The 24,230-nt window shown below is 38.9% G+C and overlaps 1 protein-coding gene across 1 annotated transcript in view; it reads left to right on the top strand.

The window, feature by feature from the left end:
* Positions 1-14,330: 14,330 nt before the first annotated feature.
* The window catches only part of btbd11a (BTB (POZ) domain containing 11a), a 39,138-nt gene continuing 29,238 nt past the window's right edge, over positions 14,331-24,230 (top strand). Inside the window, exons 1-2 of the mRNA XM_042511052.1 lie at positions 14,331-14,535; positions 22,185-22,337. Coding sequence (XP_042366986.1) covers positions 14,345-14,535; positions 22,185-22,337 — 344 coding nt within the window. The 5' untranslated portion in view covers positions 14,331-14,344. The remainder of the gene's footprint in view (positions 14,536-22,184; positions 22,338-24,230) is intronic.

Below are 24,230 nucleotides of genomic sequence, written 5' to 3'. Positions count from 1 at the left end.
TGTGGTTTGCACTGACAGTGATTGGTTATCAAACTCGTGTTTACATAACAAGACAATGGTTTCATTTTCAGTATTTTTTGACAGTGAATCGGTTTTAAATATTGCAGGGAGTAATGGAACAAGGAGCATCAAGTATGAACTCAGATCCATCAAAAGACTTCTTTATTAAAAACAATTTGTTTGGCTGCACTGTAACAGATACGGCAGATGATTTCATTTGTATTTATGACAAAGTAGCTTCTCAGTGACTGTTTGCTGTAGTGTTAAACTCACCAAATCAACCAGGACTAAAATTTGACAAATTACAACTTTATGCTACATCGACCAAATGATCGATTTGTGCCTTTTTTTGACAGCTGAAGACGTAATTGTCACTTTGAGTCTCAGGATGATATGTTGATGTGTATCACAGCCTGTGTGCTTTAAACATTCAGGCATCACTCTCTCTGTATTTTCCCGGGCTGACAATAGCCGGCTTGAAAAATGAGTCATCGTGTATTCTGCTGTGCATCGGCAGAGAGAGGAAAAGTGCTTATTCTTCAGGGCTGAGTGGATTTCACAAAGAGAGGAATCCCTCTCCGCTTGCAAATCTGCAGGAGTTGTGCGCTGGTTTGGAAGGGTACAGAAAATTGCACAGTGATGGCGATGTTATTTTTCTTCTTTTTCTACTTTTTTTTCAAGGAAGCAATTGCATTCTGAATACCTTTCTAAATATGATTTTAGCTGGTGTCCATATGCTTCAAATTTTCATCCATAAACAACCACAATTCTCATGATGGATTATCATTAAGCCTGTCGAATTCTTTTATAGCACACTACATTTTAACAGGATTTCATTAATAACACTGTGACTCAGGCTACCTTTCCCATCGTCTCTGCTCCATTATCCCACACTCACTATATGGATGGGAGATAATGGGCTAGCTCCACTCACACTGGCTAAGGAGCTTCACTGGGAGGTGTTACATTTCATCTGGAGACCGTCCATGCCAGTCCCATTTTTCATCATATTAGAGTTAAAATACTTCTCCTGCTTCGTCATGCATCATCTTTCCTAATCTCATATCTGACCCACTTCTCAGCACGGGTGATAGAAAAGAAAAAAAAAAGGAGAAAAATGAGTCAGTCAGATTTATTTTGTCTTTTTTCAGTTTTCTTTTTTTTTGTTTTGTTTTGTGTCCATCTACCACCATGCATGCGTTGCCTGTCGGTGTCCTTTTTTGTTTATTTTTTTGTACTGCCCTTTGCACTCACTAAAAAAAAAAAAAATCTCTTACGTTGACAAAAGCTCATAAAAATGCACTCAGAAAATGATGCAGTTTAAGCAGTAAGGTTGCATTTCATTGCTCCTTTTTAACTCATTCGACCACTGCAGCGGCTGCTGATAACGTCACCCTCACGTCCTTTTCAGTGTCTCTCTCTAATGGACATGTCAAGGCAGAACCGTATCTCAGCGCACCGGGAAAGGTTCCCGCTGTCATTTAGTCCTCTTCATTTCATTTTCCCCGTCCTCTCAGAGGTCTGCTGTGCCATTCACTCCCTCATGTCCGTCCATCATAGAGACATCGTGGTTTAAAAAAAAAAAAAGTTGACTTGGCTGTAAAGATGAGGCTGGCTCATTCAGTCACTGGAACAGGGTGCGGCCATTTTCCTTATCTGTCTCCCAGCACCTTTAGGAGGACGGTGGGGGCATGCTGACACAAACAACCCATTCTCCCAATCCTCCAGACACACACCTCTTCATCTCGCACAAAAGACACATGCTGGAAAATCTTGTAGGCTGTTGCTGCATGCTGCAGTAATTACGCGAGGCTGGATTCATTATTGTATAATGGTTTAACGTCCCTCGATACCTGCCACAGGATCCCACTCGCTCATCGCAGCTCGCTGCTGCAAAGATTACAATGACGATTAAAGAGCTGTTTGAGGGATACCTGGAGTATTATTTTCAAATGGAAGATGTAAGAGCTCATTTTCTTGGATAAATCAGTCAGACACTGGGGGTCTTTCTCAGTTTGTGTTCTTGTGTCTTCAGAAACATGGTGTTGGTAATTTCAAGGTCAAAGATATTAAGTTAAAGCAGAATGAATGTGACTGACAAGAGAAAGCTTATGTTTTTATTTTGATCTTCATTTGTCTCCACAAAGTGGTCAGTAGTCTTCATGGGTCCACACAAAAACAATAACAATAAAAACAATTTCAAATCACACAATTTCAATTAGACGATGAATGAAAGTAACTGTTAATCAAAGGATGATCTAGTGTGCTTGGCTTTGGTAAACTGCAAGTCAGATGATGTCCAGGTTAAACTAATTCAACCCTAGTTATTACCGACTGTACAGACCAGCTCTGTTCAAACTTTGTTAATGGGTTTGTTGCACAAAACTAGGTATTTTTTAACAATACGTCAGGACATTTACAGTTATTTGTTGCAACAACACTGGGTGTTTTTTAACGATTCGTTGGAACATTTCCAGCCATGTTTGCTGGGACAAAATTTGGTATTTTCTAACAATTGTTTGCATATTTTCCAACCCTGTTTAGTCCGACAAAAATGGGTATATTTTAACAACAAATTGCAATATTTCCAGGCGTATTTGGTGCAGAAAAAAACAGTTTAAAAAAACAAAATACATCATGCTATTCAATGCCGTGTTTGTTGCAACAAAACAGGGTATTTTTTAAACAACATTTTAGGATTGATGATTTGATTCTGGTGATTAGGACGACGAATCACATCCATTAGTTCTTATTAGCAAATGTTTGCTATGCTGACACACACAACCTAAAACTGAAAGATGTTAGTTCAAGCTAACAGATCTGTAAGTTAGCCATCAGTTCAGTTGGGTTGCTGTTATTTTCCTTTAGCTTCCATCCTTTTTTCCTCTCATCTCTCTTCCTAAAGCCTTGGGATAAGTGACAGGTTTTGCTTAAGTCGAAACATTTTCAGCTCACATTGAGACCTCACAGCTCCCAGATAAGTCGTCCACTTGTGTCTTTGCATTGACTTTATTTACAAGCTGTAAATATATCTTCCTGTTGGTCTGAAAACTTTCAGCAAGGACAAATAGCAACTTTCTCATATTTGTTATTCACCTTGGATCTCACTTCAGAAGCATTACTGGATGTCCTTTTGTCCTCCATAATCCATTGACAAAATTTCTAAAGGCTGATGTTCGATTCCACAACACAATGGAAGAACAAGGACAGACGGTGGATAAAGATCTCAGCAGTTTACTTGCCAGCAGCGGAGAATGCATCACATGGCGACTTGGCCGGCGGCAGCGATTGGGGGAAAGACGAAGGAGAGCCAGAGACTCACTTAAAGAATGACCCATCAAGCCCAAACAACTGTGTACTCCATTGTACAGCCCCAAAACAGCAGCGTGACTGATTATACAACATCAAATACAGGACCAATTTAAAACTGTAGGAGGCTTCTTGTTCTGGTGAGAGGTTCCTTCAAGGACACAAAAATTGACTGAGGACTCTTGAAGTTTATCCACAAACTTGTTATTGGAGATTAAGCTCTGAATACTTTCTTGCATGTTCATTTATAAGGTCGGTGGCCTCCGTTTATGTCTCAGTCTCAGTGTTGTCATTTGATCACGCCGTTGCTATGTTCGTGCAGCCAAAGCATTGGACTCTAATTAAAGTCTATTGAACGTACTGCATTTCTAACGAGTGCATGCGACTGCAGCGCCATGTGTGAGCGCTCAAGTGTGCAACATCTTTCCGGAGAGGTACAACACCCACAGGCAGATGTTCATTAATAATTATTACCCATCAGCCTGACATGTGAGAGCTGACGATGATACTTGAGCCTGCCTCTCTCAGCTCCTTGACTGCGAGTGACTTCAGCGGCTAAGGGACGAGCTGAAGTTACCCGAGTTTAACATCCACTTTACACTCAACTCCTGCTGCAATGAGACGACGGACATTACACCGTAGACTTCGCAGCGGTGCTGCTGGGAGATAATGCCGGCTTGCTAATTGAGTGTTTTGGAGGGAGCCCAGAAGGCTAATGGAAGTTTTGGGGTAATAAGGCGGTGAATTGAACAGGCTGCTCTTAGTTCTCACCTCACTGTTTCTGGAAAAAAGAGGGAAAAAAATGACAGGGCAGCTGTTTGGAGGCAAATACAAGCAGCGCTTTGATGAAAGAGGACTTCACGAAAGAGACTAATAGCTGTTGGTATTTGGACTGAACTCCTGTCATTAAGAGGGGCGTCATTCTCTGGATTCACACACAGCCAGTTTAACATCGAGTCATCATTCATCTGCTGTAAGAGGGCACTTTAATGTTCTCTGATGTTAGCTTTTTATTTAGCCAAGTCCTGACATACCGGAGCATTTTTACAACGTTATTGATGATTATAATATGTGGAGGTTTTTGAGTCACTGGGCAGCTCGAATTAGTATTTGAGAAAAGTTTAAGTGTTATTTTATTTTGAAGTGAAAAACTGGACACTAATTCCATATATAAAAAGGCTTGACGATGATTTTTTTTTTTTAATTTCACCGTGCAGGCGTCAGCTGTGTCTGGGGCATTATGTTTTTAGATTGTCCGTCCATCTCTGTCTTGTTAACGTGGTATCTCAACGAGGGTCAAAGATCCTGACTCCACAAAACATGTTTTTGTTCATATCTCAAGAAATCATACAACAACAATGACAGAATTTCAAACAAATGGGGGTCAGAGGTCAAGGTTACAGTGACCTTTTGTCTCGTGAACACAATATCTAATGTTCTTGACTGAATTTCTTCAATTTTTGCACAGATGCTTACTTGGACTCAGCAATGAATTGATAAGATTTTATTTATTATTAATCATCAAACTACATTCTGCCCACTCTCTTACCTGTGTTTCTTATTGATACTGCAAAAATGCTTAATGGGTGAACACTTATTTTACCCATTTAGTATACAGACTGTAGTTTACAGTGGCTATAACACACGTATGCACAATCATGTACCAAATATTATTAAAAGTGTAATCTTTTTTTTACCTAAGCAGCATGACTCCTGGTAGGCCAATGCTGTCTTTTGTTGGTGGTCCACCACTTTGGTCTAGACTAATACATCTCGACAACTTTTGTTCGAAATTTGGCACAGATATCTGGTATTCCCTGATAATGTATCCCAGTAACTTTGGCAATCCCCTGACTTTTCTTTTAGCATCACCATGATATTCACATTTGTAGTTTTTTTTTAATCTGTTCGATGGATTGCCATGAAATTTGGTAAACACATTTATGTTAACCTCATGATGAATTGTAACAACTTTGTTCATCCTCGGACATTTGACTAAATATTTCCCAAACCAATGACAATCCCATAAACCTTATCTGAAACTTTGTTTGTTCGAATTATCAAATGTTAGCATGCTAAGGTGATGAACATGATTTAATCGTACCTGTTGTTAGCATCGTCATTATGAACATGTTAGCATGGTGACATAGCATGTATCTCAAAGCACCACTGTGCCCAAATACAGCCTCGAAGAGCTGTTACCATGCCTTTACACTCTTAATCTTGTTATATATTCTACCATAAAGTTGTATTTTGTTGTATTCATTTCGCCTACACACTTCTTTTTACAGTATATGAGCTGTTGCTGCTGGTGCACACAAGTAGCAGATTAGTCTCTACAAAATGTTATTTTAATTTGATTTGTTGCTGCGTTTTGTTAACAGCAGGACCAGTAATTTCCAGCAGTACTGTAATTGTGAAGCATATCTTAAAAAAGGGAACAAAAGTAAGCCCTTGGCTGAAATATGAATGGCGCAGCACTATTTAAGCACATTTGATGCAGTGGATATTTAAGACCACACACAAGAAAGTTATTTATTATACACTGCAGCAGTCTGCAGCTTCTGTAGATCTTCACAGAAGAGCCATTAAAGTCCCTAAAAGAGCCATTAGACTGAATAAAGTGGCATCCATTTAGAGGTCCCCTCCTGTGAGTCGCAGGAAAGATGATGACAATAGAGCGAGAGAGACAGTTTGTGTAATCTCCTGCTCCATCTCCGCAGACTGGAAATATGTGGAAAAACTTAGACAGGATGATGAGGCAAAATGAAGCTACGGTTCAGAAGCCTCTGTAGACTGAGAGGAGTCATTATCAAGAAGGGTCTCATATTACTTTCAAGTTTTGCAGTAGTCGTTAATGAGCTGACTTTTTCTGGGCATCTCTGGGATTTTTACAAATGAACCATTGCAGATTTTTTCTGGTGTTGTCAGGTTGCTTTTGCTCACAGTCATCAGTCCAGGAGTGGACACCTGCAGCAGACGGGGGGCTTCTGGGATGCCGCAATGGCCAAAAAGAAGGAATTGTGGTTGTTTCTGCAGCACCAGTGCTATCAAATATGATGCAGAAACAGTGCAGAGATGAGCGCTTGACTTTCTTAGACGGGGATTTCACAACATTTGCAGCATCTTGCATCATGGGACCTTCCACATATTTAGTCAGAATATCCTCCAGGGAGGACGGGGGGTAAACTCTGGACATTTGACCTCTGCTTTCCCTGCTGATCAAACGAAAATAGAAATCTAGCCCTCTGAACTTCTTTAAATGAATCTAATATTTCTGAGATAATTTGTAATTCAAAACTAAACATTTCAATGAATTATTCTGTGCCCCACTGTTCTGTTGGAGGATCCTGGGGTAAAACAGATGGTATCATGCTGCTGCTGCCTTCAAGTGTTCCCTTTTAAGCGCCCACCTCCAGAGATAGACTCTTCTGTGCTGTAGTGGCTGCTTACAAACTGCACATTATCTCAGTTTTCAGTAGTTCATTAATAAAGTTGCAGGATCTGCATGCAACTTTGGAGAAACATTTAAAGATGCATTTATTACTTTTTGGCCACTAGGGGGGGTATAACAGGCTGAGACATGGTCAAAGTTACTAAGCAATCTGTTTTATCTTTTTTAAATCATTATAATTGCACAATAATCTTTTAGCACATCCTCTAGAGTATGTCAACCCTGTGTTTAACCCATAGACCAAGACATTCTCACTCCAAACTCAGTCAGTGATCTTCCACTTTATTAATTTAATTAATTTTTCTTGCTCCGTGATTACCATTGAATTCTCTGTCACTGACATAAGGTTCATATTCATCTTATTTTTGCCATTTTTGCTTTTAATGTGTTGTTCTGTCATACATTTGAGGATACATGTGAGTAATGTGTGATATTTTCAGACTCGGTTCAAGGCAGCACAATAGCGGGAGCATCGCTCGTGCTGCTCTGATGTCTGGTGCTTCAGAATGAATGAATCATTGGGTAGTATTTGTAGCAGGGCACTTTATTTGTCCTCTTTTTGGTTGTTCTGTTTTTTTCCCGCTCCACCTTTGCAGATGGTTCCCTGCTGCTTTTCCATGTTGCTGTGAGTTATTCAGAACACAAACAGTGTGTCACATTACTACGAGTTCAGTGCATAAAAAGATCAAATAGAGGATGCGTCAGTGGTCCGCTCGTGACCGGCCCTCCCTTTCCTACTTCTGCGGAAGAAAACACATTCGGATATATTTTTACCCTTTTGTTTTGTTCTTGTATTGCTCATCCGTGGCTCTCAGATCGACTGGCCCAACAGTAAATTCCCAGAAATGGTCACTCAGCCTCTGTTTCGCATCCTTCCTGGGTTACTTTAAAAGTGTGACTTTTAATTATGAAAATATCATATATATTTAAAGTCCCAAAAGCAGCTCCTGCAGTGTATCTGTCAATGGATCCTCTGCCTATTCAAACACTTACTGACCTCCCTTCACATGTCCCGTATTAAATGAGTCTACTGGTGATTTATTTCCACTTGAGCAGCTCTGGTAAAAGTATCTGCTAGTTCTGTGTTGATGATGACATGTCCTGTAATTGACTGTGATTAATAGTTGCCACAGAATTGCTAATGTGCCCCAAAGGCAGAGCTCTGAGTCGGTCGTATTACCAAGTGATGATTAAATGTCCTCGGTTCGGCCCCCGGGGAGCTGTAGGCCATGACAGTGTGTCAGAGGACAGCGGAGGAATCTTCCATCTCAGTCGTCCATTAGGGAACACAACAGTTGTCTCGCCGTGATAATCTCGGGTCACATTTGATAAGAAGTTCACCTCACTTTGTCTGCTTGAATTACAGGCTTGTTTGCCGGCTATGATTTTAGTTACGGGCAATATGCTCTTTAAAAAAAGCAACAACACTTACATCACATCTGCTCAATTAGATTTAATGCATGTCAGAATTTAAACTGTCATTTAAAAGAATCACAAATATGCCTTATTTAACACCCTAAAAGCCTAGAGTCTGCCGTGTGAATGGGTTTGATAGTAACACACAAAAGTTTCACACAAAAACTTTCAGCTGTTTCTGAAAAAGGAAACATTTCATGCTCAAAATTAATGTAAAGCGTCTATAAAACATGCTTTTGTTTAAAGAAGCAACAGATCAGAAAAGTGCAGCTTGCAGGCATTCGACCTTTACTGAAACGTTTTTGTTGAGTTATTTTTTTCAGTTGATTTTTGATGCCAGATACATTATCTTTAGTTTTTTCACAACACAAAACAGCTTGAAAACATCCAAAATAGGCCAAGTGTCTTCAGTCTCAAGAGTTTTCAGTTCAGTTTCACTTCCATAAAATGTCTCGTGCAGACACTAAGGTTTTCCAGAAAACTTTCTGCCCCTTCTAGCTGGTTTAGGGTTCATAAGTCAGCAGTCAGTGAAGGTATAAAACAGTCAGTAAAACATATTTTCAGCAACTGTGAATGATCCAATTCAAAGGATTATGTCGATAGAGCAGAAACGTGACGCCGCGTTAAGTTTGCTGTTCAAAAGTTGTGTGCATTGAGCCTGTTCAGAGATGAAAAGATACAAAATGCTGCCGTGCATCTCATCCATCTCATTATCATTAAACATTTTGCTATTTTGATGAATTCTGACTTTCTCTTTCCCAGACAGACTTCACACTGAGTTATCTGCAGGAGGTCAGTCTCCTGAATTTCCACATAAATACATTTTGAACTCCCATGAATAATTCTGCGAAAATACAGAACAGAACGAATAAAAAAACAGATATTGAATATGAAATATCAACATGAAATCTGCAGATAAGTGACAACTACATTGAAAATATCTGACATTTAATGATTTAAAAAGGTGTATTATTTGACTCATAATTATATCTTTTAATTCTTGTGTATTGCAAGAAGAACTTTAACATAGTTACTCTCGGTCAAAGTAAACGCAGTAACTCAACCACATCCCTGTGGCTTCTCTTCATGAGAACATAATTATGTTGTGATTAATTGCACCTGTTGCAGAGGAGTACATTAAGAAGTCAAAAATACATCCTGTGAAGTGAATGTTATTTCATCAATCTTTACTTAAAAAGAGAAACATTAATCCATAAACTGACACCAAGAAAAGAAAAGAGGTGTTAAGATGTACATTAAAGGTGAAACAGATACACTTTAGATTTAAATGCCGATCCTTTCATTTTCTAGCCAAAACTTCATGTTTACCAAACACTAACCACATAAGGGGTTTCATACTTAAAATTAACCAACCGTTAGCCACAGCATTGTCACAACATGAAATTAAAACATAACACAAAGTTTCAACAAACCTGAATGATGTATGAAACGTACAATTTTAACAAACAAACTCTGCCAACACTTATTCTGGCATTTGAGTTTGAAATTATCTTGACAGCTATTCGATGGATTGTCGTATAATTTGTTTCACACATTCATGTCCTCCTCAGGATGATTTGTAATAACTTTGGTGACATTATGACTTTTCATCCAGCATCGTCATCAGGTCAAAATGTCTCTTATACTTAGGTTTAAAACCAGATACCTGTAAACAAAAACAAGATTAATAGTTATATTTACTTAAATATTTAAAGGTTCCCTAGATTTTTTTTAAAGAAAATCATCTCGTCAGATTTTATAGTGTATGTAAATAGTAATAGAATTGGAGATGACACAGATTGGCTGAAATCATGTTACGCTCATAACACACTACGATTAATGAAGGGACTAAATGCAACCTCTTTGCCTCCTTTGTGCCCGAATTATGCACCACTTAACTAGCAAAAGTGGGATTGGACACGCCCTAAATGCACTTTAGACCATGATCCTTTAAATGGAGCTGGGAGTCTTGTTAAAGTTTTGTTTTGGTGGAAAGGTGAAGAGAGGTGCTTTTCTCGTGTTACATGAAAACATTGAATCATAAACTTACATTACGTGCTATGCATCGGCTGTAATGACGTCGAGAAGATAATTCCAGGTTTTGGAGCTGCTGTATGACAGAATTTACAGTGTTGACATTTCATTATAGCTGCAGAGAGTTTTTGCTCTGTGCTGTTCCACCATTATTTCTCAGGGAATAGGGAACAAAGTCCTGTTCTTTAATGAGTCCTTCCAAAAGGGAAGGACTTGGCTGGGAGAGAAAGAAGACACTAAGCTGTCCCCTATGATTAATTCAAAAGAGATGAAGCATGAACCCCATAGGAGTGTTGCTTAGATAATTACAGCAAAGGAGACGGGAGCAAATGTTGTCCTGCTGACAAAACCAAAGTCACAAGAACAATTAATGACGGCACAGAAAGCTCAATGATCGGCGCTGACTTTTAGCTCAAAGGGACAACAGAAGTTTGTTGTGGTAAAAACTAGTTGTCTGTTATTTATGGACGTGGTTATAGAGTTCTGTTTTTCCTCAGCAAGCTCTGCAAACCCCCGAGGGGCCCGATTTCAGTTGGTAGAGTTTGTTTCTCTGTTGTCTGCTCTATGGTTAGCTTACATTGTTTCCCACTGAGCGGGGGATTTTATGATGTAAATGCATATTCCAGTCGTATTTGCTTTATCTCCTTAATCTGTATTAATGTCTCGCTTCCTCTTAATATTCAGAGCAGTAGCACACTGCGTAAACTCACACTGAGTAGCAGGGGGACTTCCTGAGTACCTGGAGTGGAAAGGTTTTCTGTGCTGAATGAATTGATGGATGTTTTAAGATAAATGCTACTGAGCACCAAACAAGCTGCACAGTCGAGGAGAGAGCTGCAAGAAACGATTGCTGCATTCATTGATTAATGTATTGATTTTTTGTTTTGTTACAAAATAGTGGAAAAGACTTGTGACATGTTCCCAGAGCTCAAGGTGGCAACTTCAGTTTGGTCAGCAGTTCAAGTATCTTGTTCGTTATGATATTGAGCAGAAAAGTAATAAATCAATGAGATTTCACATTGCAAAGTTGGACAGGAGCAACGTTTGGGATTTTTCTTTGCTAAATGACTTAATAAATCAAATCATGACAAAACTGTTTTGAATAAATTAACTTAATATTTTAGTGGTTATGAAACGTATTGCACATCTTTATATAATAAAATAATAAAAGCTTCACATTTAAGTTTATTAATTGTCATTCCATCCATATCTGTAAGAATACATACATCAGAGTGAAATAACAGTTAAAGACAGACACAGTTAAAGATACTGAGCAGCAGTTAAAAAGAGACAAGTGCAATAGATAATAAAGTGCACGCAAGTGCCTGATTTAAAAAGTTAAAATGCTTGATAAATACTACTAAAAGGTTAAAATATTTTATGTTTGTGCAGGTTACAAAGCAAAAATATGCATGTTAGATATGCAAAAATATGTTGTTTGTGACTGCCCTTCAGAATGACACAAGCACGTGGTTTCTGATCATTTCTTCTCCAAAACCATCACAAATCACAGTTTCTGATGAGGAAAACCTGTATTTCTAGGGCCATCTTCATAAAGCCTCCTCACATAACCCTCAGTGAAGACTGCTGGAGTCGAGAGTACCGACCAGGTCTACCAGACACCTGCGGCCTCTTCACATGCATGAATGCCGACAGTGGAGGACTCTGGGGCCCTTTGACACACCAAACAATAACCACGGACAAATCATACATTCATGGTGAAATTTAATAAATTGCACCTTTATATATATATTTTAAATCTGATGCTTTTATTGGTTAGCTTAAAGGTCAATGATAGTTTGTGTTTTTGTCGTTTTAATCCCCTAAAACCTTGGCTTCATTTCTCAATGACAGCTGCAGCACTGGCTGTAGGTCAGACTGAGGGCACGTCTTGTCATGGTTTCTTTGCACTGAGCGCCTTCAGGAGCTGCCCCCGCTCCATCTGACTAATTGCACTACGTGACCAAACCTAATCATGTTTGTCTAATATGTCATACCTGCAGCTGGGAGTCTTATCCCGTCACACATCTTCAATTATAGAAAATAGGACACGATTCCCCTTGTTTTCTATTATTTATTGATATATTTAATTCTTTCTAGATAACCGTCTAGGGTGCTCCCTGGAGCCGGAGTGCAAACTGTGCTGTGAGCATCGTGCTCTGTTTACGTGTGACTGCCTGTGAACTCTGTCAGGGGCCTTTAGTCTGACAGATGGAGAAGCTTGGAGCGCACACTCACCGTGTCATTCTGTCTAAGCAATGAGGTTTCAAGACAGGCCAACTTTCCTCAGACTGGGTATTTTTGGGATAAACAATCAGACAAGATCAGAGAGAGAGTGTGTGTGTGTGTGTGTTTACTGTTGCACTGCAGAGCTTCACACATACTGTTTTATTCACATATTACTTGCGTATTCAGTAAGAGGATGCACAAACTCACAGATTCAGACTGCTGTTTTCTATCTGAACTCAGTGCCTGTGTTCTCCTTACGAGCCCGAAACCTCCCGCGTTTCCATAACCGGAGTAAATAATTAGATCAATGGGGATATTAATTTTTCTGAGAAATCGACCCTGCAGGCTCTCACTGCAGTATTTTCCCTCTTGGAGCAATATCGTTATTCTTAAATGCATCACTAATGACCTCATCGATAAACTGCTGCTAAGTTGCCAAAATCTTAAATCAGAGAGTTATGACTTTCTGAATGTCAGCGCTGAGTATCTGCCTCTGTTGCACACAGGTTTGGGATTTCAGTCTTTGAAATTCATACCTCCTCTGGTGTTCAAAACTATTAGAATTGTGGAATTTCTCTCTGACTTTCATTCATTCCCCGCTCCTGCTGCGTACAGACTCCGCTTGAAATCAGTTCATACTGAAAAGCAATGGACCACATTTATCAAGAAAAATAGCTGAAAATGTTCTCCGTGCGGCCCCCGAATAAAGGTTTACTCAATCTCTGTGGTTTGTGTAGTTTTTACAGAAATCCGTTCAGTCATGTTTTTTTTTAATGTGTGACTTCTCAGTATCTCGGGAATAATATTCAAAGATATTTTCCATCATGAATAAAGTGAAGTTTAGCTTTACTGAACAAAATGTTTGAGTATTGATTCCTCAAATACACACAAGAGGACATTTCATTAAATATCTTGGAGTCACCCTGATCAGCTGCTTCTTTAGAAACTTTTTATAGTGTTCGTACACCAAAACCAAAAGACATAACTGAATTTTAGGAATTTAATCATGCTTTTGGAGTATAGATGACAATGATGCTAACAGATCTGTTTTTGACAATTTTTTATTGCTCTCACCAAATACTGCTGCAGTTTCTGTGTCATTTGTAAATGATGTTGGCGTAACAACTACTTCACTCTATCAAAATAAGAGCGCAGTGCATTACTCACTCTGACTCATCACAAAACTGTTGATTTGTTAACAACCTGTTTGATTTTTTTAACCTCTCATGTTTAGTCATTCATGGTAGAAACATTATTAAAAAGCTACAGAAATACCTGTACTATGTTCTCAAAAATCAAAATGATCCCTGAATGTATCTGTGAACTTTCCCAGTCTACACATTTCAAATAACAGGAAGTTTACATGGTTTTAAATCGCTTTCCATATTCTTTTGACATTTTGCAGTGACACAGATACTGTAGTTTCTCCACAACTCTCCTTATGGTCATGTAAGCAAACTGGGAAAAAATAAGAACTAAAGATAAAATGAGGACAGAGTAAGAGCTTAGACTCTTAAGCGATTTACTGAGCGAGGCTTCATGTGCGTAAGATTTAATTTCAAGGCAGCAATTTCCCACTCAGCGAGGATTGTGTGGGCACATGTGTATGACTGAATGTGCGGTGAATCAGAGGGTTTGCGAATGAAGGAGCACATCTCTACCTCATCACAGAAGTGCTGCGAGTACTCGCCTGACAAAAGACAAAAATGAATTTGAGAGTAATGCGTAGGACTTTGTTATAATGACTGGATCTTCCCTCAGTGTTCTACACCATGTTATTATTCTGAATCTGTTTTTGTCAATTTTATTTTGCCTGTTTCTTTATCACATTATGTTGGTAAAATCCGTGCAGCGCTCTCATTTATATGAAATTATTCTCCAGGTGATTTGGTGTCGCGGGCCATGCATCTCCTGCAGCCGCTGCACATCAAGAACCCCAGCAACGGGACTCCAGTCCACCAGAAGACCACCAACACCGGCGTGCACTGGGAGCCCGAGGCTCTCTACACCCTGTGTTACTTCATGCACTGCCCACAGATGGAGTGGGAGAACCCCAACGTCGAGCCCTCCAAAGTCACCTTACAGACGGAGAGGTGAGTCCAACCAAAACCCTGAAATGATGCTACTCTCACACTTTTAGTTTAGTCCAAATCCAAGAACAGTTTGCCAAAAAAAATCTGTTATTAAGATTTATTTTTTTCTGTGGACCAAGAAGCCATATCCAAGTCCACCTAAATGTGGTGGTCTCAGATTAGTTACAGTTGAACAGCAGTTCAGTTTGGTTACTGTTACTGGAGAAAAATTCAAGATTGCATGAATTGGTGACCTTTGTAAAAAAACAGGAAAAATGAAGAAAAATACATTTTTGTCTTGTTAGAGAAGCAAAAACATGCAGTGCTTGTTCTTACGTATTTATGGCCTGTATGGATTTTTCAGTTTCTTTCAGTTGTACTCAGGTTTCTGTCTTGTTTCCCTGTGTATGTAAAAATGGGCATTATTATCTCTCAACAATGGGGTGAGCAGCTGAACTATGAAGAAATAATTACACTCATGCTGTACAGACAGCCTGTTCTCACTCTGAAGAATAACAGAACCGATGGCTTTGTTATTACACACCAGCGGACGCCAGGACGGCACGGGGCGGGTCCACATGTAACATGCACGGGCAACATCACTTGAGAACCGGCTGCGTGCACATGAAATGTTGAAGGACAGCGTCGGGTAATAAAGCTGCCGGTAACCCCGTAAGGAGCACGAGTGGGCTTATCGGGTGGGCGGGAGCAGAGGTGGATGGGTCCCACAAAACAAATGTAAAAACTGACTGGAACATAAAGGATCAGGGGAACTGAGGTTTTGGATTTGAACAAACCAACCCAGTGTGGAAGCTAACGCGTTATCGCTCCCAACACCCAATCCAGCATCATTACGAACACTGAAGTGGCTTTTTTGTTTGCCTAATTGAAGTGATTTGCGAAATTTACCTGATTTTCCAGCACCTGTGACTGTAACTGTGATCCAAAGACAAATTTGTGGTAAACATGTTACACTCATGATATTTCTGTACTCTGCTAGCTGTCAAGTTTCGTCTCTTTTAAGCAACGTAACTTAGCACAAAGGATTCATTTAGGCCATAGAAAGCAGCATGTCTTAGCTTTTTTGGCACAGACCTTGGCAGACACCTAATGGTCCCAAAACTGAATTTGTCCCCTAAGAGCCAAAAACAAAGAGTCATTCTGAAAAGATATTCAATTTTGTCAATTGGTTGACTTGTTCTCGATGATGTGTGGTCCTTTGACTTGAATTAAGCAGTAAGATGATTTCTGTTTGTGAGAAATGTTTGTATAGGTTAAGATCCAATATCCAAAAACGTCCCACACTTCTGGCAGAGTGTACACACTGTGAAAGCACTTAATTCAGCAGGCACAAACTCCAAAAGCTCTCCATCTTGATACGAGACACATATATCCTTTCAGCCACTCCACCTCTGTCAGTTAGCGGCACACCGGAGCTGCAATGATTTCAGCTGGTCTTAAAGGTTTAGTGCAGACATTCCTACTTTCTTGCACAAGTTTTTCGCCCCACAAGCGATCCCTATGTTAGATGCTGCGTGGGCTGGTCAGCGCTGACATGTCCCTAGGCATGGAGCAGATTGATGGGAACCAGAGGGACTTCACTTGGATGGACGGATGGACAGATTTTCCAACATCTTTCCTCCACTCTGATGAGATAAAACTCCATCCTGACGACCCCGGGGAGCGCAAGGAATGTCAGGCGGAGTGACATGTCAGCAGGCTCTCGGGTCCCCGGAGAGGAAATTCTCTATTTAGCATTCTGCTGAAAGGTTGAAGACGAGTAGAAAGGGCCTGAATAACACAGCAGGATGAGAGGGAGGGAGAATATGATTAGATGACCACCCTAAAATAATATTTTAGGGTGGTTTTGTTCAGTTCCAGATAAGCCTCTTGTAAGGTGAAAAATTATTGTAGGGAAGCAAATTGCTGAAATGACTTTTACACCTTTTATCTGATGTTAAATTAGAGGTAGAAAATTGGTTTATCGCCCCGTTATTTTGAACTTTATAAGAAAAGGGAAGAATCTGGAAGAATTTAAAATAGTAGCAGAGCTGCAGCAGATTATGTTTCGTGATAGATTCAGTGTTTTGGTCCAGGGAAGAATTTTTACTCCGGGCAGCTCTGGGTGTTGGTTGTCGCTGCAGGCCTGCTGTCTGTATGGATGGATAACATTACCCTCAGTGTTTTCGTTCCAGATCAGGCCTTTCTTTTGCAAACATTAGATATAGATACAGATGGTATTTATGGAAACTCCCACAAAATGTCACAAACTTTTTGGCCAAAGGGGAAAACAAAGTATTCGCCACCATGTGTTAAGAGTTACTATTTGGCTTTCCACACTTAAAATATACTTAATAATCCAGAGTTTAAGGGTATTTTACAACCTGGAACCTACTTTCCTATATTTTTGTGTCTGTCTGACTAATGGGAAGAAGTAAAAGTAAAAACTTTGGGCATGTTCACATCGTTTATTTATGTCCACTGAAAGTGCTTGTTTTTTTCTGACCGGCTCAGATTGTTGTTTTAAGTGTCTGACAGGATTATTGAAAGGAGATAGGCTTCTTTGTTAAAGAGTGAGATCCTCTTTGTTGAACTTAAAACGGCCTCAAATTTGCCATTGTCAAACCCACTATGCTCCATAATAATTTCATCATTTTCATTCAAAGTCAAACAAAACAAAATAAAATTGTGCCTATTTAACACACAGGTCTCAAAAGCGTTAAATAGCACCGCTGTAACTACCTGTGGAAATTAGCACCGCGCTTTATGAATTAGATAGTATTTGCAACAAGGCTTATTTGCATAGCAAGGGGTCAATTTTCTGCCAGTTTTTAAAATATTCATACACACAAATGGCACGGACGCACCCAAGACACTGTCTGCATGCAAGTGAAGTTTGCGTGCATTTCACCCTGTGTTTTCTCCCGTCACCACACCCCATAAATATGACTAGACAGCAACTGTATCTCATCAGTTAGGGAGGAGGTCTGAATCGTTTTATTAGTCAGACTGCTTAACGCTCAAAACCCTCGCCAGAGTTCAAATTCCTGGCAGACTGTAGGTGTAAAAACAAAGATAGCTTCGATGGTGGAAAGTGATTCACACAAAACGTAGACTAGTCAAACACAGTGTGTCAATATCTGAGAGCTGCTGCCTTGATTAAACATGTGCTCACAGCAGAATTACAGCAGGACCAGGCAGCTACAGACATGGTAAACATAACAGTCCCAAATGATTTCTCTGGTTGGTTACGTGCTTCTGTTTGGATTTTTGGAGAACTTGCAGTCGCCAGAGGGTCATGAGGGAATAACGCTCTACAGGGACCTTTACTGATGGATTCTTAATATAATTTAACTGAGTCTAACATGAAATTATCTCATTTGATTTAAGGTTTTCTACTGTGCGCCTGAGACTGCTTTGTGGTTCTAAAAGCCTTGAAGCAAAATCTGTCTTATTATCAAAAACTGAGATCTGGTGAGTCAGAATTATTCCTAACTCTACCATAATTAATGTTTCTTGTAGAATAAGTACATTTGTTGCTAAAAGTACCCTGAATAGCTGAGTTCACAAAGAGGGCATAGTCCTGATAGCAAAGTACAAATGAAGAAAAAAAATCAAGCTTAATATCTGCTGAATGAGAACCTTGTGAAAGAGATTCATCAAGTGTGTCCTCTTTACCAACGAACTGGAAAAAAGCCTGTATATACTATAAGCCATATATACCAAGGTTTTTGTGCTTATTAGTTTCTTTAATGTGGAGGGGAAAGGACCATTTTTATGAGCCTGAGAGGATAATTATTATGAATGACGAGGATTCACTGAAGGCACACTGCCAGTGGATAGACTCATAGCAATAATTTAGATCTATGAACATCATCAAGTCCAGGAAAACAATAAACTTTGTCATTTATGTTTTGTGTACATAATATTTTATAATGAATCGTGGCCAAATGAAACAAAAACACAGCTGATGAGGCAGTTAATGTGGTAATAAGTGTTTGATAGATTAAATATCGACAATAATATAAAAATACACAGTAGGTCATTTTTATGCCTCCGCGCTGACAATAGACGCGACATTATTTTATGTTTTTGGGTTGTCCGTCTGTATGTCCTTCATATTCTCATGAATGCAATATCTCTTAAACCACTGGAGGGAATTCCTTCAAATTTGGCACAAACGTTCACTCTGTCTCAACTATGAACTGATTAGAATTTGATGGTCAAAGGTTAAGGTCACTGTGACCTTGCAACCATCTCGTGAGCGCTATATATCTGAAAAAGGTCTTGAGGGTATTTCCTAAAATTTGGCACAAACATCCACTTCGACTCAGTTCAAGTTCTAGGTCACCATGACCTTGGCTGTTGCATTCTCGTGAGCGTGATATCTGAAGAACCCCTTTAGGGAATTTATTGAAATTCTGCACAAACTTCAATTTCGACTCATAATTGAGATGATTAGATTTTGGTGGTCAAAGGTCAAGGTCACTGTGAACTTGCATTTGTCTCATTTTTGTGGATGCAGTATTTTAAGAACATCTTGAAGGAAGTTCCTCAAATTGGGCACAAATGTCTGCTTGAACTGAACAATGAACTGGTTAGATTTTTATGGTCAATGGTCATGGTCAGTTATATATTTAAAATTATGTTACAAAAAAAAGTTATTGTAGCACTTTCTTGCAGTCGTTTCTTTGTTGTTTTTTGTTTGTTTGTGTATTGTTTTATTGTTGCTTTTTTTCTGGCAACATTACTATTTATTACTGTTTTTGTGCTATTTCTTGAGAAATCGAGTCAATTTATCAAAGGATTAAATTACCGGACATCACAGCTTGTCAAGAAGTGTTAGAATAAATATCTATGTCCTACTTTTGCCCAGATAATCAAGCCCTCTTGGATATAAAGAATGATTTCACAGTTCTTCTTACTGGTATTATACTGGGAAGACGCAGCTGAACAGGACTAAGAGCATTCTGACCGGTTTTTCTGTCTGGGTTCTTTTTTGTAGGTTATTTTTTCGTCTTGGTTGTGTGATTGTCCTTATTGTGGTGTGAAGTCAGTGTGACTGAATGGATGTCAAAGAACACCAACAATGTGCTAAAGAAGCACTTCACTTTGAGAGAGACATGTCATTTCATGATAAAATTGTCACCATTTTTCCAGAGTTTTGGCAGTTGTTCTGGGAACCTTCAATGATTTTTCCTCTCATAAAGAACTGAATTATGGGATTGTTCTCTTATAAAAACATGAAAGTGTGTCGACCTGGGCTATTGACATTTTCCAAACGTAATATATTCTAGTGTTATATTTGGTTTGATCAATCTAACTGTAATTTCTCCATGAATATAATGTGCTGCAAGCTCGAAAAACTTCAGCTGTTGATCAGACTGGGTTTTCGGTCAACTCAGGCTTTAAACATTAGCTTGCAGACCTCTGTGGCCTAGGAACTATGCTATGTTGAAACTGCCCCTATAGTAGTTATTTGCTGATCAACGTTACACTGCCTAACTTTATGTTACAATTATATCAAAATATTAGGTTGTATTGTTTCCCCTGGTGTTATTGGTAACAAGTGTGAGGCTTATACAAACTAATGAACACGTGCTATCATAACGTTAGGACCATAACGTTACGGTGTTTGTGTGTGCTGTTTTTCTTTTTTTAAACAAGGAGTTGGAAAGTCATACAGGGAGGATAACAAATTTATATTAGTGTCCTTTTTTGTAAAGCCCAACAGCTCATTTTGCTTGTGCACTGATGTAAAGGGGTTAAATGTCTGATGAATGACTGACCTGAATTTTGCTGCTGTTGCACTGTGAAGGAGAGAAGATAAATAACAGACAGAACAACATAAAAATGTGTTTGTGTGTATGAGAGAAAGAGAGATTAGGTGATTCACAGGTTATGTGATTAAAGACTACACACACACACACACACACACACACACACACACACACACACTATTCACACTATATATGATGAAATATGAACATGTCAGCCAGGCAAAGACCCATTACTGATTTTGATTAAAGAAGGTAATAACAGCATTTAGGGAGGTTTCAGCATCCAGATCTCTTTCTGTTCTGGACCATCTGAGTAATAAATTATGAATATTGATTTGGTGTAGTCGCCTTTTCGGTTATCTGTGAGCGCATCTTTAATTAGAAAGTTTGTGTGTTATCAGCGTTGGACCAGAGTCTCTATTAAGTGATTTTATTTGAAAGGGGAAAAGAGCAGCAATGTGTTTTTCAGGATTAGGTGATATTAAATCACTTTGGCATACAAAGGTCACATTAATCATGATAATGTATATTGATATGGTGGGTAACATTCTGTATGTTTACATTTGTATATGTGAATGAGTGGACTTTTTTAAAGTATTTCTCTTTTAATGCCTTCTCGAGACCTGTTTTTGTGCATATAACGTTTTTAGCTTTTGATTTGTACATCTTTATGTCACCGCTTTAGCAACAGCTGCGTCAGGAGGCTTTAAGTTTTCAGGTTGTCTTTCCGTACATATGTACATTTGTGTATCTCATTCTTATTAACGTATCTCAAGACTGATAAACTCACTGATCAGTGGACTAGATTTTGGTGTTCAAAGATCAAAGGTCAAGGTCACTGTGAACTCATTCAGATTATTCTTGTGAACATGGCATTTTAAGAACACCTTAAGAGCATTTCTTTAAATTTGGCACAAACGTCTATTTGGAGTCAAGGATGAACTGATTATATTTGGTGATCAAAGGTCAATGTGACCTCACAAAATATATTTTTGGCTGTAACTAGAATTTATTCACTAATTGTGTTCAAATTTCACACAATTTCTAATGGGATAAAATGATGACATTTTAAATCCAAAAGGTCAAAATCAACTTGACATGATAATGTTTGCATGGAGTCGTAGATGCTACAGTTAAAATTTAGTAGGTCAAAGTCTCTTAACACTTCATGGGGACAGTTAAGGAAAATGCAGGAGTGCCACCGCTCCACCCGGCTTAATCTCACAAAGGTGCTAGAAATATTAACAAGTCGAAACTGATAGAAAAGATTTTCACACCTTTAGATCTAAGATCAGTGTTTAACTTTATTGAGATTTCAGAAAAAAAAGCAAAGTGTGAACAGTCAAGGAAAAACAACATCTCACAGTATTACTTGCTCAAAAGTAATACCTCAAAAATACAGCTTATCTTTTTCACCAGGACTGTGTAGACGTGGTTTGATCAGATTTTGATTGACAGTGACCAAACAACTCACCGACAGTCATGAGATTCAGATTCAAACGTTAAATCCTGACTGGTGCACAGAGATATGTCACCTTTTTTCCCCTACAGAGTCCCACCTACTTCAAACCAGCAAAAAGAGAAATAGAAAAAGAAATCTCTCATGAGAAATAACCCAAACTGTTTGGTAGAAAATAGTGCCTTTATGTGGGATCCCATTAGTCATGGTAAGAAACTGATAATAAAAATAATAAGCTTTCAGGGCCTTCAAGGTCATCCTTTTCATTTTTTAAAATCCTTTTGTACCTAATAGGTTTAAATATTACATTAGTATGTTATTATTTATATCCTTTCTGCTTGTGGAAAATCCCATTTAGCTTTCAGTTCAAACAAATCACAATGATTTGCACATTTGATGTGAGCAAAACAAACCTCTGTTTTCCACTGCAGGCCGTTCCTGGTACTGCCTCCGCTGATGGAGTGGATCCGGGTGGCGGTCGCCCACACCGAGCATCGACGAAGCTTTTCTGTGGACAGCGATGACGTGAGGCAGGCCGCCAGGCTGCTGCTGCCCGGTGTGGACTGTGAACCACGGCAAATAAAGTAAGGATATGTTGCTAATAACAAAGTTTTACTGCAGCAAGCGAGCAGCTCTTGAGGCAGAAATGATCTCAGTGGTTCAGTTAAACGTCAGTGAGTGAAAACAGTGTGAGTCCATCTCACTTCTGGAAGTGTTTAATCATCATAAACTTTTGCCCATAAGTCTCGGTAGCTCAACTCATAAATCTCTCATGGCATACTAAAGGTCCAGCGACAGTGTACACACATCTGTTCAAATCCTCTATAAATTCTCTCTCAAGAGTGTGTTCATATAAATCTATAAAGCCATCTGTTGGACTGGAACTAATTATAACACGCATGTTACAGCAGCCAGATATCCACACTGTCATAACAACGGAGAGAGGGAGACAGCAAAAAAAAGGTTTATAAATGTTGTGTATAATTTTTTTTTTCTGTGTTGGTGTGGATGTTTGATGTGGTTGTGCATCATCTGTAAAGTCGCCACCTCAGAATTATACGGATTTATCTGTGTTCTTAGCAGTTTTGAGATATTGAATACAATGAATACAAACAATTCTGTTTTCTAAATAAAAAGTCCAAAAAAAATGCATTAAACTTAAAAAGCACCTCACATAATGTCAGAAAGTTTTCACAGAATGAGAGTATATGTATAACTCTATTTTGGCAAAATGTCACACAGAACCTTTTAATTCTCAGGTGGCAACTTTCTGGCACCGATTGAGATCGATCCCTTTATCAGTACAAAAGTAGGTCATGTTGTACGAGGTCTGTCTCTTTAAGGACAGTCTGGTCAGCCAGGTCAGTGTTAACAGGTACTTTTCTGCTCAAACAGATCATAGTGTTAAAGTACTATCATTTAGCCTGCATTGTCAGATAAGAGCAAGAGTCCAATGAGATCATTTTTTAGAAATATCTGAGGCAAGAAGTGGGTTAGATTTAATTTTAGCTGTGCTAGCTGCATTTTGGGATTGTATTTTGGGTTAGTAAATCAGTCTACCACATTAATCCAAGACTAAAATATCTTTTATGTGTTTCAGACCAGCTGGTTGACATTTGTGGTCTTCAGTAAAATGTCTCAAAAGCTAGTGAGTGGATTACCATGGAATTTGTTACACACAGACATGGTCCCCTCAGGATGAATTGTAATCACTTTTGCGATCCCATAACTTTTCATCTTTTCATCTTTTGTCAAAACGTGTAATTATGCCTTTCAGACCAACAAATACACAAAAGAAATCATAAGCTTTTCAGCAAAAAGAATGTTTTCTCAGGATTTCCCTCAAATTAATTTATTTGTGGCCCACAATTAAAACATCTACACCTATGTATTGACTTTCCCTTTTCGAAACCGGACCGTTTATAGGGAATGCCATTAGAATATATATATTGTTCAGTTATTCATCGCACCACGTTCTCTGAGCACAGAGTGTACTCTGGGCACAGATGGAGCAGCAGAGCTCCAGGTACAGTGAAAGTGAAACTTTATCTTTTAATTTATTGTGTCTAAAAGTTTGCTTTGCCTCACCTCTCTAGCAGCTGCTCCTCTCATCCATCGATGTGATCTGATCAGCTGTAATCAGACCGACAGATCAATCATCAGCCCTGCAACCTCTGTGCGAAACACAGATTCTGAAGTTATAATCACCAACATTTTGATTAACTGTAGTTTGATTACATATTTTTTCTCAGTACCTGTGCCAATCACAGTTACATTTATTTTTTTAATTATGAAACATTGTTGCATAAATAATTATTTCCCAACACAGCTTAGAAGTTTGTTCATGAGATGTTGCAGTTACTAAATGAAGTCCCTCTTTCAGTCACCCATCTGCCAGCTTCGTGACTTGGGGATAAATCTTCTCTCTGCGTGCTTCTGTCTCCTCCTGTTTCCTCCTCTCTCCCCCCACTCTCTTC

Source organism: Plectropomus leopardus, chromosome 22 (assembly GCF_008729295.1).
Source record: "Plectropomus leopardus isolate mb chromosome 22, YSFRI_Pleo_2.0, whole genome shotgun sequence".
Classification (NCBI taxonomy): Eukaryota; Metazoa; Chordata; class Actinopteri; order Perciformes; family Serranidae; genus Plectropomus; species Plectropomus leopardus.
Note: the sequence above shows the minus strand (reverse complement) of the source record. Positions and strands in the feature narration are given on the sequence as shown.